Below are 19,692 nucleotides of genomic sequence, written 5' to 3' on the forward strand. Positions count from 1 at the left end.
TTTGGGAATATCCAGAAAAAGATCGAGACAGTTCCAGGCATTAGAAATGAGAATTATATAGTAATACGTACTTTATGTGAATGGTTATTAGAAGTGAAGATCTTTGTCTTTTTATTCTTTTTTTTTTTTTTCATTTGAGACGCAAGAGAGAATTGTAGGATGATAGGCAAATAGTAATGGAACTACCATCCTAAAGTTTTATAATGTTCTCTTACCTTCAATAAAGCTGCAATATTCGATGTAGATTATGAACTTTAAAGTACATATAACCTTCAGCATACTTGTATATTAACGAGCTTTATCTATGCCACAATTTAAACCATCGTTTTATAAATACAAATTTCTAACACAATCGCTGTTCAATTACAATCTACTCAACTATAATAAATAAAATAGCACCTACTTCCAAATAAATAAGACCCACCAAACTCAAATTCCTCGATCGAAGCTTATAATCGCTATATAAAAGCTATATAATATAAAGATAAGTATCTTTTTACGATTCTCATCCCCTGAAATCCTTTTAAATCTCCAAAAAAAAAAAAAAAAAAAAAAAAAAATGGTATAAAACACACAAAGTCGTCTAAACAATAAAACGATGTAACCGGAAGAAAAAATGAAATTGGTGTGAAAAGCCAAGCATAAAGGCAGAAGGCAGGACAAGCAAAACACGTACACGCAGATAGATAGGATATTCATAAAAGGGATAGAAGAATGGTTAAAGAAAACGTTGAGAAGAAAGAGGCGGTGAACGGGGTCGTGGTTCGACGAAGAAGAACGAGACGAATCGAGGATGGAAGAGGGATAGGCACGGGTCTCCCTGTCGAGAGCAGAGCCGAAAAGAAAAGGAAGAAGCCGAAGGAAGGACGTAGTGGATCGTGTTGGGGGCCGTACCAGCGATCCTCGGGCATTCCCGATCATTATTCCACAGGCTTGCCACGGGGAGGAGGCCAGCTTGACCTTGGTACGAAGGCATGACTGACCTTGTTGCTGCTACATCCGAGAAACGCTGTGTCCCATCCATCATGCAAATGAGCCGGTAATGAATATCAAACGACGTTCTTGCGGTGAATATTTTTTTCCTCGGCTGGATACATGCCGGGAATACTCGGAATATCCACGCGAGAGCTAACGTGTACTTAACGTTGGATGTTGCATCGGCGGGTAACGGCGAGACGTTGGGCAAATAGATTTTGAAGGAAACAGAGTGTGCAGGATGTGAGCTGGCTACGGATGTACATGACACAGGTTTTAGGGAAGAAGATTTAAAGTAAAAGTCAGCAGTGGTAAGGATATCGGAGGATCAGGGTGTTAGACGTGTTGTAGGAGAGTTGTATGTTCGTGGATATTGAATGCAGAAGAGGCAAAATAGGACCTAAGGATTTATGAGATAATGCGGTTATTTTGCGAATGGATTTTCGTGAAGTCGTCGCTGATTCTTTATTCTCACCGGTGTTGTAATATCATGAAAACGAAGGTGCTGTATATGTATAGTGGCACACGAAAGTATTTGAATACTAATTATAGAAAAGTCTCATAGATGCAGTGGCGGACAAATATCTGTGTGCTGCTTTAACAGTAATCTTATTGTAGTAATTGCAACATTTGTTACCGTGTTATAATATTGTTATTTATAATATAATTGTTCTTATTAATTATAACTCTCTTTTTCTAAAATTCCGCTGTTTTTGGTACTGTTTATCCTTTGCACTTTCTTTCCCCCTTCATGGTATATTATGTGTGTTACATACAATTTTTTGAAATTTATTTTATTGGCAAATTTTGTATCTGTGACGAAGAAGAAGAAAATTCTGGTTGAAATTTCATTCGTCAAATAAAGCATACACTCAGGCAATTATTCGTAGGTTGAAATTTCCCTGGATTATGAGAATATATCAGAATTTTAGAAACCTTATCGAGTTCCAATTACGTCGTAATATAATTCAATTTCTAGGAAACTTTATCGTAATACGTAGTATTACTGAAACTTTGAAACCTTTAAAAGAGACTATCTCAAAACAACTTCGAATCTCCATCACGAAATCCTTTCAAATGTCTCATCTTTCGATCCAGCCATATCATTTTAATCATAAGGTCTCCAAATTCCCAACGCATTCAAACGAATTCTATAAATCCATTTTCATCGAATCCATTCGCCACATAATATCGAAGAAGGTTCGCGTTTCTATACAACTCGATCCGGATTTAAACTCCATTTTCCTCGTGCATATCCTCTCAGAAAGTAAACATATAGGATGTCAAAAAATAGACCAGAAAATATATCGATAATTTTTAGAAATTATTTTAAAAATCTTTGAATTATTCCATAATCCTGCTAGTTATTGAAAAAGTATACAGAACTCACCTTGTGCGCCATTCCGGAATCTTCTTCTTTGGTCCTTTTCAGGCTACTCCTCATACTATCGTAGTCTCTGGACGAGTAGCCATAGTTATCGTCTAATACTTCCGCTGGAGGCTTGTAGTCTCGATATCCGGTCGGCGAAGGGGTCATGGTCAAAGGTTGGCCCATAGACCTCGGTGTTAAACCGCTGGAAGCCGCCATGGAGACATCGTCTTCCACCTCGAACACGTCGTCGCTCATGCTGTCGTCGCCCATCATGATCTGCGGGTGAAACATCGACCGGAAACGTGAACACGCGATGAATTATGGCACCATTGATATAGTTCTTCTGTTTGGAGCGGTCTTTCGGTTTGATTAATAATAAAAATATTGTGGCAATGATACAGAGATATCTGATTTTTAATAACAGATTATTAATAATTCATCGTAGTAGTAATTTTATTGTATGGTGAAAATTGTGTGGTAGAAAAGGAAATTCGTTGTATAAATTATAGTACTCTCCGAAAGTTAGATTCGAGATCTGTTCGAGTAAATGTGATTTTTATAGAATATTGCAAATTTGTATGAAAACTACACTGCATTAACAATAAGCTGATTGTAGTAATTGTAACATTTGTTACCATGTCGAAGATGACAATCTATATAATATCGTTATTTATAATTCAATTGTTTTTGTCAATTATAACTCTCTTTTTCTATAATTGTGCTGTTTTTCGTACTTTTTATCCTTTGCACTTTCTTTTGCCCTTCATGGTATACTATGTGTGTGACATAAAATTTTGTTAAATAAATAAAAAGATTGTTAATATGATGTAGAGATATTTGCTTTTTAATAACAGATGTTTTATCGTAGGATTAATTTTATTCGATAGCAGCAAAAGCAATTCATTGTACAAATATTACAGCGCTCTATGAAAATTCTATTTATCAGTTTTGTTATTTAAATGTGAAAATCTGATGTTTTTCTGCTCTATTGCAAATTAGTAAGTCAATCGTTCCTCATAATTTTTTAACGGCATTGCATATTTATAGTAGGCTTTGAAAGTGAATAAGAATTAGATATAATGAAATGAATATTCATTTCTTCACGGAGTAGATAAAATTGCATTAAAATGCAAAAATAATCGAGTGTGGTACTTGTTGTTAGTACACCGATGATATCCATAAATGAATGTGTTAATTACAAAACGAAGTTGATAATTACCGCGTGTATTATAACGTTGTGAAAGTTAAATTATATCGCATTACAGGGGATTTTTTAACAAATCCATTTCATCGAATCTTGCGTTTCAAATGAACAAAAATCCTCTACTTTTGGACACAAGAGTAGCTTAAATCTACATTACTCACGCAACGTCCATCAATCTTGAAATTATTCAAACAATTACTCTAAATTGAATTACAATCGACCAAAAACTTTAATTCATCGAGCTAATAGATACTTTATCGATTCAATATTTTTAAACGAAGAAGAAATCCTCGATGAAATTTATACAATTGTCCGAACAATAATACTAATGATTCGGAAGATGATAGTTCTTCGACATACGGTTCAGATTCAGACAATACGTCCCACATGAGAAACATTTCGCGAAAACTAAAAGACGCTGCCCACAGGCGTTAGTTACTGCGTAATCTGTCCGGTTAACGATGTTTTAACTCAAATCTCACGGCCAACTAGCTATCAGACTGGCAATATCGACCACCTACACAGATCTCACCCCAGCCCTCGCCATAGGTATAGTAAATTCACGAGCAATTCACGAGGACGTCGCTTCTCGATCGAAAGACGGACTCCCCGCACTGGTGATCCCGGTCGCTTAATATTTTATTATAATCCGAAGGACGCGGCCAGTGCCGGGGCGGCGTATATGGCGAAGAAACGCTCGTGGTACAGAGAGGGCCGCGATAATTCTCAGCAAAACGAGGCACGGCTGTCGCATTATCAAAGCTACCGAGAAAACCAGTTCGTAGAAGCACGCACGCAACCACGTTGCTGTGTCTGGCCGTTGAAATAACTGTCCTTCGATCGGTCGACATCTCCATCGGTACGCGACGCGGCCTTGCGATCTCTTCAGATGCCAATTAGCGAAACGCCAAGCGATAGTGGTACTCGCTACGATCGCTAATGATGACTACTGATGAAACCGAAGCTGCGAGAATGAGGTGAAGAAACGAAGTCGACATTTGAATGGAATTTTGCACGATCAATGGATTAACAGATGGACGTGGATTTTTATGCGTTTATGGGAAATTAGAAAGGTCAAATTTACGCAGGACGCGCATGGTATGCTAAAGATAATAAAAAATTAATCCAGGAGCTCCCTGAAATATCTAGTAGGTACATTAATTCTATTTTTTTAATTAATGAAACACATGAATCTGCATAAAAATCTACAGTCCAGTCCAGTGATTAATGAGACTACGAATCTTTATGCAAGTTCATATTTTCGAGAATGCAGTTTAAAAGGTAGCACCTTGGTGGAAAATTGTTCTACTTGCCAAGTACTATAGAAAACACTATGCTGAGAGACATTTCAAAGTACTTTTTCATATTATCTGCGTTTTGTGCAATCTTGCACTTCCAAAGTTCCTCTAAATGCAGAAAAATGCGAGGTCTATCGATGATCAGTTATTTATAAATGAACGAGTTCTGGTAAATTGTTGTTTGGATATTTTGAACGTTTTATTTTGTACGTCAATTTATATAAGATCTTTTAAGCGACAAATTTTTGAATCTTATTTTATCGTTAGTATTTATTAACTGTTATAAACGTTAAATATTAATCTTTCTGTATAGACATTATACAGACCCTTTTACAGCTGAAACTTTAAAATTCCTCTTTTCCTAGGAAAATGGACATTGAGTCAGTGAATTTCATTATTCATTAGAGAGAATAATTAGGAAGGTACTGCTGAGAAAAGCACAGCTGGGACCATCACTTTATAATATTTTATAACGAATAAAAAATGTTGCATTAATAGCAAGACAAAAATTTACCCAATAATCAATTATCACGACGGAGGAATAAAACTTTCGTTTAATAAACTATCCTGTAGAAACTTATATAATAATTATTTATAAGATAATCCGCATATTCTATAAAGTGTTTTAAACGTTTTCACTTGAACGGTGGGTATAACATTTTAATTTTCAATGAAACGAAACGAGTAATATGAAAGCTCAAATGGATTAAAACAACTTTAAGGACAAAGCAGACTTTTGAAGATGAAAAATTTGATACCTAAGGATCGAGGAATCGCTTCAAATGTATAAAACTATAATTGTAACGACGAATAGAAACCGATTTAGAAGGAAGAAAAAATTACGCGGATTACGTAAATAAACGTTAAAGAAATAAGTAGAGGGTGAAAAATGGCGAATGAAGCATTTATATTGAAACATGTTCGAGCTTAGTTTGCTCGTTCGCCGAAGAAACTCGGAAAGAAAGTGAACAACGTCTCTGAAAGATTCATACGCGACTTTCAAGCTCGTTCAGCGCGAAAGAGAGATTACATCGGATTTCTTCGACGCCTCTCCCTGGTAACCAGAACACTTCCATAAATCATACATGACTCTCGTCCTCTGCTATAGAAACGTATCGATTCTACGTTCAGAACATCGTGGTGAACAATAAAACAACACGTGTTTAGTTCCATTTTATAATCATTTGCAATTGTGAATTCGAGATAACATAATTTAACTGTATAATAATATGCAATTAAGAATATTATTATTGGATAAATATTACTGACAAGCTATATAATAATAATAAAATTATTACTAATTTTATTATTTTCAATAACTGTTAGTATATGCTATCATTACGTAGATAGTAATACTAAGCTATAGATATATAATAGTATGTTCAATACTCAAAACTGGTCAATTCTATTACAAATTACTATTATTCTCAATAATTATTAAAGCAAAAGAATAATAAAATGAAATTTTACATTAGAATTTTTTATTATTATTATATTCATCAACTTATATATTTCTATTTCTTACACTTCAGTTTCTATGCAACGCTACTATCTTTTACCTTTACAGTTTATTTTATAATCATTAGAATGCTATTATTAACTTCAACCACTCGTTTATACGTGCTACAATTTTATTCGGTTCTTATGCAGCATTATTTCTATATATTATCAAGTATATATTTAACTCGTAATAATAGTAATATTTAGGAGTTATCATTATTTCTACTCGATACTACAATTTACGCTGTTTTATATTCTGTATGAATACTATATTATCGCTGCTCTTAGTTGCCACTATTACGCGTTCCAACCGAAACTACTGGTTTTACACTAATATCAAACTTCGCACTTGCGTGTTTAAACATTCCGATGCAAAAACGTTCGCATAGTTGCTATCAGTAAACCAGTTTGCTTAGTTATTGGTTATACGAACGTTCGTTAGTCGTCGATAAATCTCAATCGAATAGATATGATCGCACAGAGACGATTTCCCGAGAACTTGCTTACTTTGCGACAAGTTTTTCATTCGTCGTCCGTCGATCTGCTTGCGGAAAATTTAATTTCCGTGGCGTGGTCGAGAAACGAAACCTTGTCGGATACGTGTCTCCACGAATCGTCATTTCTCGACGATACATCTTGTTGTTTCCACAACCGTATTTCGAGATTTTACTTATTAAAACGTCACAGTGAGTGGAACGAGATGAGATAGAATGAAATAAATCGGTACGGTGTTGGTTAACGCGGTAATTGGTCGAATGAACGTGCAATAAATAATATTGTTTCGATTAAATGGACTCGTTTATTAACCCATGGCTTGCGATATCGGAATTATGATTTTAATTCCATAAAGTTGTATCTTAATTTCAGCTTCGACATTAGCTTCGACGAGTTATCGCTAAATATAAATTACAAGATAGCAGAAACTAGAGCGAGAATTCTAACAAATAAAAAATTCCATGTTCTTTACAGGGAATATTTATATCACAACTCTATGATAATCTAATTTTAAGAAAAGGAAACTGTATAACATTGAAAAATTATTTTACTTGCTGTGCGTTAAGATTACTATACCTATCTACTACTAGCAGTAGAAATTCTACTATACATTTATAACAGTGCGAAAAGTACTTAAAATGCGAGAACCAAAGGTTGTTTTCCTCCTTTTTCTCACTTTGATTTTCTTGACACCTAACTTTTATCCTTCAGTTATTCTATATAGTTCAAAAAAATGTCCAATTAGCCTGGTTGTAACAAATAAACCAGCATTTGAAACGTGCAAGTTCGTAGCAGAAAGAAATCTTTTAGAAGAATATCGAACAGTATAAAAACAAGTTTAGAGACAAGATTAAAATTGATTTTAATCAATTCATCGTCCCAAGGAGAGCGGTAGTGATCAATCACGCTGGAGGCTGCAATAATTTAATCCAATCGTGGCGCTTCCGTTCCTAAACGCTTGGCGCGTCACGATCCTACTCGGTTCTCCCTCGAGAATGCTAATTTCTCGCTTTATACAGCCTACCTAATCGGTAGCTGGCTTCTATCAGGAGCAACATGATAAATTCATGGGGCACGAACGTTGTGAGCCGTGGTTAGGGGTGGGACTACCCCTAAGTCCCGACACGGCTCGACACAGGGCGGTCTGCTGGCCAAAAAGAAATGGAGGGCGAAGCATTACGAACTCGCATGTTGGTGCTTGTACTTCTATGCCAAATCACGTGCTTCTGTTAATGAATTTTTACTAAGTTTGCGGCAAGTAAATAACCGATAGCTGTTCGCGTTTTTAAATCGTTATGGCTCGTTTATTCTGTCATACTTCGCCTTTTCTTTTCTTTCTTTTACTACGTGGCAAAAATTATAAAATTCTTGTTCATAATTCAGCGGATACTTGCTCGGTTCGAGCTAAACGATCGTTAGAATGTAGATAACGACTTCCTGCTTTGATTCTATTGCTTATCTGTAAGATACTTAGTCGAATTAAAATATACATTTTACACTATGAAATATCATCTATAAATATATGCTGTGTATTATGAAATAAAGTTAGCATTCGCGTTGAATGTTGAAATTACATAATGTCAAAAGTATCATTTTGCGCAAAATAGACTAGCGTTCAGTGACCTATAGACAATTACGTCGATATAACAAAATATATGAGATAAAAGTAGTATCTACATGTACAAAAATGTATGAGATAAAAGTATTAAGTCGTCCGAAAAGTTTCTTTCGTTTTATAAGGAAATACAGATGCACAACATTTTCCGTTTTATATTATTTTGTCGAATTACGTATGATCCATTTTGTTCTATCAAAATAAAGATTACAACGTTCGACAGATAGGATTTCATGTTTGTATAAAGATGCGTCGTTGTAAAAGAAGTGTCTGTAAAAGAAAGACATTTTTTGGACAATCTAATAGTAGCTACGTGTACAAAAATGAGATGATACAGAAGTATATACTACATTTAAGTATTCGGCGATTTTGGTCGATTTATAGTAACAATATGGAAATTTTACCAAGTTGTACAAATGAATGGTAAATTAATAACTGAAAGCAACGCGTTCTGCCTTTCTATGCAATCACCAAGATATAGATATATATTGCCTACGTATTAAAAATCACAGAAATAATTTGTTTTAGTGTTTACTAAATATAATGGTATATAAATTTACCACTTAAATATTGCTAGTTGTATTAACATCAGGAATCTTTCTGGCTATATAGAATATCCTTCTTAATCTGAACTAAACTGACAAAGTAGTTCTGTAAGGTAGAACAATTACGAACAACAGTTTTATTGTCGCTTACTGACTTCCGAAAATGAATTTAATCGAATTATGATACAGATAATATGTATTGTACTAGAAGCAAATTATCGCAGTTTGATTTGACAGCAGTTTTCTAATTGAAATATATCTTATCAAAAATAAACAAGTAGCTGAATACTTTTGAATAGTGGTATACAAGATAAAAGTAACATTTATACATACACAAATGTGTAACATATGCAAAGTATAGTATGCTTCACAATATTTAGCAACTGAAAGTGATTTTGTATTCAGGTTCCAGCTTTTTCCTTATGTCGGTACAAATGTGAATTTGCGTAAACATTCGCAGTCCATTAACGCATTTTATTCTGAAAGATATTTTATTCCAGTTCTGACAAATTTTTGCCGATACCTGCACTGCAGCCATAAATATTACAACGCCTACTCGTTATATCTATTGAAAAACTCTAACAAATCTTACTTTATTTGGCATTTTACGTTATAAGACGCGAATAGTATAAATGAAACTACTGATTTACAATAAAATACTTAGAAGATAAAAACAGTGAAAAGCATACAACTTGTATTAAATAGCAGTTGACGTCCTAATACTTGTGTACGCCGGTGTATGTCAAAATGTCTCTCGACCTCAACGTTAAAGATTAAAAACGTCGACTCCGTTGATAACACATTAATAGCCTCATTATTGCAAAAAATGCACATTTGAAATCCCATCCTACTATTTTCAAATCCTCGCTTCATCGTTAATCCCAACGAAAAATAATCTCGAAAACATTTTCCATCGCGATGTCTGCGAGGATGTTCCAATCCTCTTAAGAATCCAAAAAGAAGGAAAAGGGGGACGCAGTTCGTGTCATCGAAAAGCAAAAAGGGGAAAAGGAGCATGTTCCTTCCGTTCGGATGAAACCCTCGTTATCGCGCGGGCTATCCACGATCGAATCGATCGTCTGTTCGATCCAGAGAGGATCGATGGAGGCCTACGTACACGACTGTCGAGCGGAATACTTGCAGCACCGGTTTTCGCGTTGCTCAACGACGGCCCGGTTCCGCGGTGACGATAAACTCGCCCGCGGTAATTGGCTTACGAAATCATCCCGCGGGAAACGGGCTCGCGACACTTTGAAAAATCCTCCTGGGATTTGGTCGTCACGTGATGGCAATACATTACGCAGATTGTGTATTACCAAGGTGGATGATGGCTGAGGTATACTTATAAGGAGCTGCCGAAGAGAAACTTTGATCCTTTTGAAGTTTGCTTTTTATAGGAGACGCGTGGTATCTTTATTTTTCTGGTTTTCGTAATTTTTTAAGACAGTTATTTGAAAAGTAACGATCCAAATTTTCGATAATATTAGGTCGCCTGAAAAGTTTCTTTCGTTTTATAAGGAAATAATGAATGCACATCATTTTCTATTTTATATTATTTTATCGAATTACGTATGATCCATTTTGTTCTATCAAAATAAAGATCACAACGTTCGACAGATTAGGTTTCATGTTTGTATAAAGATGCGTCGTTGTAAAAGACGGGTCTATAAAAGAAAGACACTTTTCGGACAACCTAATATTAATCATACGTATATCGATTATTTTTTGTATAGCGGCCTTGTACACATTAGAATCGCACCGCCACGCGGCAGTCGTAATTCGTGTAACTATGTGATTAGCCATGCAACTATAGTCTCTGATTAAACGTATACCGAGAAACGTCTGTCCTATTGTCCATAATTATCAGGATCCATCATGAGTTTCTAGAATTGATCGAGTAGGTAAATATTTCTTTGTCTTTTTGTATATGTACATTAAGTACCGCGTAAAATTGTATTATCTTTATAAATTTACAAGAAATCTGTTTATTAAATCTCGTTAGTTTGAAATTAATGTTACAGGTAGCAGCAAGAATTTTCTTTACTTCTATAGATTTTTTATGAAATAGTGTTGCAAGGCAAAGAAATTCTAAGTTGACATCCTTTCAAATTCTTAGGTTCCGTGAAACAGATATTAATTCCAAGCTTAGTTGATAGGAAAAAATGTACGGTATACTCACGTTAAGAGACGCGGAGGCGGGGACGGTGACCATGGGAGGGACGTCACCACTGCCACCCCTCATTTTGCCCCTTTACACGGCCCACCAGATTGTTCAACGACGTCACATCAGATCTCTGTTAAGAGAGAAAGCACCGTTAGTCAGTGAATGGGAGCAGATTTGTAAGCTCGTAATTCGATTCGAGGGAATTCGCGAGGGGCTGAATACTTGATAAACGAATACGCAACATCCCTTGTCGATTATGACATTCGCAAAGAGTTTCGCCATTTATGAGGGCAAATTATAGCAATATGGCTTCAGTATGGGGTTAGGTGACGAAGGGTTGTTTTGCTTACTGAAATAAGCTTTTTTAGGGCGAGGGTTCACTGTTTCAGATCATAAACCATAAAGGGATGAATTTTTCCTTTTATAAGTTTACTTAGACCTTAACTCTTTTAACCAGGTACAGAGGTTAAGGAATATTTTTAACATTAATTCAATGTTGAAAATTTTGTATTTTTTTACGTTTCATATTTTATGTATTACATTTCGAACAATGCAAAAGAAGACAATAGGTTTATTACTTGTTCAAAAATACGCGGAGGTTAAGGAATATCTTTAACATTAATTCAATTTTTTTTTTAAATTTCGTATTTTACATTTTGAACGGTTCGAGAAGAAAATATGCTCAATATTTTTGTTTTCTATTTTTGACATTAATTCCACGTTGAACATTTTCTTTTCTATCTTTCGTATTTTACATTTTACGTTTCAAACAGTACAAGAAGAAAATAGGTCTATTATTTTTTCAATAATACTTCAAATTATCCGAATAGGTACTTTGTTATTTGAACGTTCTGTTATGCAAACAAAGTGTCCGTTAAGACGGCTACGGCCGGGTCGACTAAATCTGTCGACTAAAATTGATCAAGTAGACTAGTCGATGGTCGACGAAACTAGCCGACCAAATGTTTGCGTTCATACAAAGCGATTCACTACAATTTCTCATCAATCGACCGTTCAGCCGACCAGTTTGTTTGTAGCCGCCAATTGTACTCCAATGCTTTTTCTTCTTCCTATTATCATGTGTATTATCGTATCATAATAGTATCTTTTTATATTTACTAAAAGAAAAAGCTATGATAGAAGATACAAGATTGTGCTAAAAATTTTTGAAAAAATCACGAATCTTGCGACTGGTTACAATAATATAGTCATCGAGAAACGTGATAAATACCTACAAATGCTAAAGAAATTAATTGTTGTTTATACATTATTATTATGGCGAATATTATTATGATACTGACATTAGAATTATCAAACTCGTCACATATCATTACATATCATTATTTAGAAAATCACAATTTTATAGATTCATTTCTTTTAATTAATATCATTTGAAATATAAATATAAATATATACATTGATTTAAATATAGAACATTTGAGTACATATTGCAGGCAGGTTCTAGTGTTAAATATATCAGTTATTTATAATTTAAGATCTCGAACGAAATAGTAATTTATAATAATCATAATAATATAATGCTCATTGAAATTTATCAGATTTTTATAAATGTCTTAATCTTCGCAACATTGTAATATTTCTTCGTACACGTAATGTTAAGGAATACTGTTTGTTTGTTAATGGTATGTGTCTTACAGTGAGCGTAGAATTGATACGAAACGATAAAGACGACAGAAACACTTGTAGAAATTAACGAGATCGTTCGGTAATACATTTACGTGGCAATTTGCAGTCGTCTGGAAGTCACGGTTGCGTAAACAGATCGGATTTAGCCCCGAGGGAGCCGAACAATCTTCAACGTGCGCGCCGTCACTTTTGCATAAATGAAACCACGTTAAGCGGATTGAAAAGCGCGGCATCGCGACGCGAGTTTCCTAAACGAAAGTTCGTTAGTTCGAGGAAAATACCAGGACGCGAATCTAGACGAGCAAACATCGTTAAAAATTGCGCGTCGGCTCGCAGAAACATGCTTCGTCAGCGGAAACATGCGATATTTTTACTACCAGGAGCGCGCTGAAACTGACGAAGGTTTAAACGAATTTCTCCATTGTTTCGTAAATTATAGATTCGATGGAGTATTGAAAAAGTGGCAAAGAATTTCCTTAATTAATTCTTTTCTTACCAAATTATGTAATTGTAATGTTGCTCGCAAAAGACGTAAAAAGTTTCCAAAAGCTTAGAGTTAGGCTTGCCTACCCAAATCAAAGTTTTCTTAATCTTTTTTAGCGAAGACCTATCCGTTTCTTAAGTTTCAGCAACAATAAATAAAGTTCCCTTATTTGATTCTTTCAGTGCCTAATCATTCGACCGTGTTGCTCGCAAAGATCATAAGATTTTCAATTAAAATTAAAAGCAATTAGTAGAAATAAAATTATAACTAAGAGACTTAATGTGTAATTAAAAATTAAAATTGGACTGCGAAATATTCAAAGCAACGTTTGCGAAAAGTTGAAACTTCGCACGCAATGCTAGCATAATGGCACACTAATAATTCATAGAATGAAATTATGTATCTATATCCTTAAGCAGAATGAAGATATATTCCCTGATATTAATTTTCATTAATAAATTAACAAGGAACGTTCGCGAACGATTTGGATAAAACTTTGTAGGTTTAAAGAACAGCCAAATATAGTAGATACATGTTTTTTTAGCTGCGGAAACTCAAGTTTAAAAGAATAACATCAGCCTCCAAAGTCCGATTCCTTTTATCCCTTTTCTTATATCCCTTAAGAGGCAACTCAAAAACGGTTACAGATGGAAGAAAATGTTGTTAACAAAAATTGAATGCTCTCTAACGTGTTAGAAGAAAATGCTAGTCAACGAAGAATTTAAAAAAATGCATAAAAATGTTGTTCTATCAGCCATTCTCATTCGAAAAAACTACTGTATATAAAATAAAATCGATCGTTACGTCCAAATCGGAGCCGGATCGTTCACGATTTTTTTAGTCTAACGATCCTCGTTATCTCAGTCGAGACAGAAATTTGAAAAATGGATTTACAAGTTTGTAAAACAGACGCAAATTACGAAAATTGTTCATTAAGCTAGCGACTATTAACATAGTTTAACTTCATTTCATGAAGTTGGTTAAAATTGGGCCGGTTTCTTTGGCCGGATGCCTGCGTCACGTTGTCGCCATTATCCCGGGCCAATTTGCACACTCGCATCTCCCCATCAGTAAATACAATCGTGGGAAAATTATCCAGTTAATTTTTGTAATTGACGTCTCCGTGCAATTACCTTGAAAGGACTAGGTAATATCATTTGCAAAAAGATACCAAACCTGTTTAACTCATAGTATGGAATATGCGCAAGTACTACACGACTCTTCGAATAACTCTTCGCTTAAACTTCAACATTAAAAATGAAGAATGATTCGAAGGAAGAATCGAGGAGCTTACATTGTAATTTCTATAGCTTATTTTAACAAATTATGCGTTGCTAAGTATTCGGAGAATTTTTTTGATCATTATTAACCCTCTCTGCAGGTGAAGGTTATAATAGCAATTTTATTTAATCTACGTACATGTAGCGTAGTCACCTATATATTAACCTCCGCGTGACCCTACTCTCTAACCTTTTGCTTTATGACATTTTCCACAAGTACCTACATAAGTAGTACGTAGGCACTTTAATATTGTGTGAAGTAAAACATTGAGATATTACACGCGATTTATATCCAGCAATCTACGATCTCGTAATTTGGAGATAAAGTCGGGATTAAAATTAAACTTTGATAAAAGTAGAACCCGCTCAACCTTGTCACGCTCAATTCATAATCCTTATTTTGAGTATTTAGGTCGATATTTACGAGTACGAAACAAGTACTTTAGTATGATTTATCTAAGAAAGAAAACAATCTGTTAAGGTCAAAAGGAGTAAGTCTTTTAAAAACAATTGGTAAATTGACGAAGTTTTGTGAAAACTAGAGGTATAATCATTAAGGCAAGCAATATTTTGTCATTTTTGAAAAGTACGAAGGAACGAATTAACAGCACCAGCAAGAAATAAAAGATTAACTTTGATAACATGAGATTGATGGACAGCACCCTGAATTTTAAAATCGTTTCTCTGTAAAGAATAGATTTAACTTGTGTTCTTCTACTGTAGTCTTCATACGAAACAACGACAGAATATCCCCATCTTTTTCTCTCCCACGAACTCACAGCCAATACATACTCGACACTACCGTGCCCAGTGCCCTGTACACTACCGTCGTATCTACTATCTTCCATCCTCGTCCTCATCACGTTCATAATATCTTCATTCTCATGTTCCATACGTTCCACTCAAAGTTCCAGTCTCTGTCAAACAATCTGCCACCCATATCGACTATCTTTCTCTCAATGATACTCTTCCCTATCCAGTAGCATATAACTCTCCTTTCTTCGTTCCACTAGTCGCTCTATATATGCTCCATCTCCCTTTATTTCATACTAGACAGTCTCTTTTTTTCTTTAATTCATGTTCTCTGTTCCATTCAAACGCTAGTCGCTCCCTTTCTTTGTCGCTCTAACATGCTACTTATAAGACTATCCTCGTCTAATCGTCTCTCCTTGTTCAGTATATACATCGCTCCTCCTCCGACAGGCTTGCGTGCACAGTTTTTTCTCCGCTTTCGTCGTTCCCTCACAGTATCGTATATCGCTATCTCTATCTTTCTTCTTCTTGTTTCACATTGTATACCTGTCCCTCTTTGGTTCCACGGAACAACTCTGTTCCCCCTATCTCTGTCGTTCTTGACTCGCGTCACGCACATTTTTTTGCAGCCCCGGCGCTCTCCCGCTCCATCTATCTTCTATCTTTATCTGTCCTTTGACGCTTCACGTACGTTTATCCTTCTCTCACTCTCCCGCTCCGAATATCTTCTATCTTTATCCGTCCTCTAATGCTTCTGTGTTTGTCCTTTTCTCGCTCTCCCGCTTCGAATATCTTCTATCTTCGTTTCTTGTTCGTTCTATACATATGTCTATCCTTGTCTCACTTTCTGCAATAAGTCTTCCCCTTTTTCTTACGTATTCCCTCTTCGTTCGACGAATCGATTCAACGATGTTGGTGCTTGTTTAATGGATTCGTTCTCTGTCTGGGTTTGTCTTTGTCGGCTTCACGAGCCAGTGCACACGAGGATAGAGGAGAAACGGGTTCCGTTGGCGGTCTCTGTCGCACGCTCGCTGCCTGGCCCACCCACCGCAATAAGTTCCACCCGCCCACGTTACCTCTCACGCACTTCTGCCGCGCGATCATCCGTTGCGAATTGGAAAGCAGGCGCGTCGCTTATCTCGCTCCGGCATCTCCCTCCGCGCGCAGCGACGGCAGTGCAAGAGAGAAACGCGTCTCTGCTCTCGAGTTTTCGTTTCTTTATAGTTGGGATACAAGGAGGAGGAAGAAGCTAGCGGGCGAGTTTTCATTTTGCGGGAAAATTGGACGACGCGATGCAATCTACGACGAGCATAGATCGTTAAACGATGTCTAAACTATTAAGGAACGAGCGATAGTTTATCATAATTAAACCGCGGAGTTTTACGTGTTTCTGGATAATTTGAAGATAAAAATGTGCAACATACATGTAATGTGACATGTACAGAGTATAATGTTTGTTATGGTATTTGGTAGAACACATTTCCGTCTAGGCCCGGTTTTTGGAATTGTATTCAGAAAAATATGAACTTGCATGAATATCCGCACTTTAATCGCGATGTTATAAATATAATATATCAATTTCTTTAAATTGCACAGCTTTGTCATGGCTAAATTGCTAAAAATACACATATCGATAATGTAAATTGATTGGAAGGAACCGGAAATGAAATGCTGCGGCCAAGATACATAATTACATCGTCATTAGCGTGAAATTTCACAATTTAAACGATTTTTCCACGTTAAAATACAGCATTGCGTTTGATACGTCGTATTCACTTGCGTTCGCCAATTATTCACCGCGTAATTGATAGATCCGTTTATATTACAGGTTGGTCGACAAATTAATTACTAGACACCCATATGAGCGATGAGAAATGTCATTTTGAAATTCATTACAAATGATTAATCCTCATACATTCCCGTATAATATTTGAAATACTTTTGGGTCTCTAGGAATTTCTAGAAAACGATCTTCTTCTCGATAACATTCCGTTATTACGTATTTAATAACCAGCATATCGATATATATCGTCATCGTTTAAAACGTAGTTTATCGCATTATCACGTAACACAAACGATTCAACAGTTTCAAAGATGCAAATGACTAGACTGTGGATTCTTATGCAAATCCATATTTGTCAGAAAATATGTACAATCGAAAAAGACAGACGCGATAGAAAATTGTTTTACCATCCAAGTGTTATAAAAAACATTATACTTACCTTGGATACGTTATATACCTTTTCACATTATGCCCATTCTATGTAATGTTGCACTTTGAAACTTCCTATAAAAACCCGTAGTCTACAAATGAACCTTCAAAGACGCCAAGTCTCTCCTCAGTCTCGATCTCCGCCATTGGAGACGAAAAGCATTTCGGAGTTGTTATTCTTTAGGACGTTTTTCAATAAGAAGGAGGATCCATTTGCAAGAGAAACTCCTTTACTGTCCTTGAACTCTCCGCTTAGTGTACTTCCTCGGTCGTTGTTTCCTCGTCTTCCACCGCCAGTCAAGCGAATCGTACTCATGGTCGGAAGCTTTATTGTGATCCGTAAGCGGACAAAGACTGCACTCATCGGCCGTCCGTGAACCTTGACGAACGATGACGTTAACGTTCGTCTAGCCACTATTCCAATTAAATTGAGACAAGCTTCTGTTTCGTATTCGAGACAGACAGCTCTGATACACACTATGTTCTTGTCTATTTTCCATTTCTTCGACAAATTTTTCACCAACGAACGAACGAAGGGTTGAAGCAGACACAGTCTGTTTTTGTTTCGATCGTAGCTTCTAAGAGCGAGAAGCGAGTTGTAGCTCGTATGATCAGGATGATTGTAGTTTTAGATTCTTTGTTTGTGTAAATTTAATAATAAGTTTCTGGAATAAATTTCTAGAAGAACCGAAGATAAAGAACAAACTAAAACTACAAGTTTCTACCTCCACAACCCTAATCACGGAACTGATCGATATCCATTGAAACAAACGATACAATTCGTGTTTCACGCTCGCATAATTCGGAAGCTGATTCAAGCTTGAATAATTTATTATTTTATTATTTATTATTTATTATTGAGAAAGTTGAATTTCGATAGAATTTGAAAAAGTTTAACAAACCTATGATCTTTCGAAAAGTACGCTGCCACGCTGAATTATAAAGATCGCTTAAAAGAACGTAAACCTAACCGTATAAAACCTAATGCAAATCTAAATACAAGTGTATATATATAATTGTCAAGCGTAGTAAATTTTTAAGAGAAGCAAAGCTAAAGAAACAAAACCTGACAAACTAAAGCTCGTAATTTTACAATTTTACAAAACCCGTGTCTGAACGTACACACTTTACAGGTACGCAACAAATTCCTCGCTATTTATGTCACGTTAAGATCTAATAAATATCTGCTTATTTATTTAAATCTATTCAATTAATAACTCAGAGCCTACGTTAGGCTTAAATAAAGAGACAATTTCAGAAACGAAAAACTCCAAAATTTCACTGAAACTTACCATCTCCGTGTGACGAAACCAATCAGCAAACAACGAAGAATAATCAAACGAGACGAAAGACACGCTCTTCCACTCGACAAATTTTTCCCTAAATCGAGCGTTTCTCCATGACCATGGTTTCTACACGATTTCACGAATGTTGGGTTGGCGAAATCATGGCGATCCGTTCGATAACGTGACGCTGCCCTAATGAGAGAGGCACACGGTCGGATCGGATAAAGGGCATCGGGGTTCGTGGATCGTCCGTGGATCCCAGAGGCACGACCGCACGCCATAAAAGCGCTCTCTATATTTAGCCACGGTTCCCCATATGTTCCCCACCTACGTGGTCGGCACCGCGAACCACGCTCGCACGTGTTTTACGACTCTGCACGCCGGTGATCCCGAGCACCCGCCACGATTCGCGTTCCTCGCCCGGTTCCAACCCTCTGCGACCCTTTTGCCACTCGAGCACTATCGCTCCATTTCCTCTCAAAGCGATACCATGTTAATTCGTTGTTTACCATGCTGATGATTCTCCGTTTTTCAATCGGTCAGTTGTTTTCCTTCAATATCGATAGCTTGCGGCACCGATATAGTACGTCCACTTTTAGCGTTTTCGAGGAAAACAATTTTAAAAATTCGATGATACTTCGTAGTTGAGTAAATACTGTTTGCGTCTGATATTTATTTTTAACGATGCTGTTATAAAATTGGTTGTAAATTGTGCATTGAATCTTTCAAAAGACACAAGATGACAAAGATGGATCATGGTTCTTGAAGATGTCTCTAAATATACTAGTTATTTTTGACAAATTTGTGAAGTAGATATATACGTGACTTTTACAAAGCATAAACAAACGGTCGAGAACTATTC

At 36.0% G+C, this 19,692-nt stretch overlaps 1 protein-coding gene across 3 annotated transcripts in view; it reads right to left on the reverse strand.

The window, feature by feature from the left end:
• Positions 1 to 19,692, reverse strand: part of LOC138180368 (ras-related protein Rab-37) — a 175,022-nt gene that overhangs the window by 124,870 nt on the left and 30,460 nt on the right. For 2 of the 3 annotated variants that reach the window (XM_069114164.1, XM_069114163.1), the window contains exons 2-3: positions 11,184 to 11,298; positions 2,366 to 2,623 (exon numbers count right to left, since the gene is read on the reverse strand). In XM_069114164.1, coding sequence (XP_068970265.1) covers positions 2,366 to 2,623; positions 11,184 to 11,246 — 321 coding nt within the window. In that variant the 5' untranslated portion in view covers positions 11,247 to 11,298. Of the gene's footprint in view, positions 1 to 2,365; positions 2,624 to 11,183; positions 11,299 to 18,836; positions 18,855 to 19,692 lie in introns of those variants that run through there. The other variant, XM_069114165.1, reaches the window with a different exon arrangement.

The sequence above is a fragment of the Bombus flavifrons genome, chromosome 5 (genome assembly GCF_040668555.2).
Source record: "Bombus flavifrons isolate JBK064 chromosome 5, iyBomFlav1_principal, whole genome shotgun sequence".
In the NCBI taxonomy this organism is placed as follows: domain Eukaryota; kingdom Metazoa; phylum Arthropoda; class Insecta; order Hymenoptera; family Apidae; genus Bombus; species Bombus flavifrons.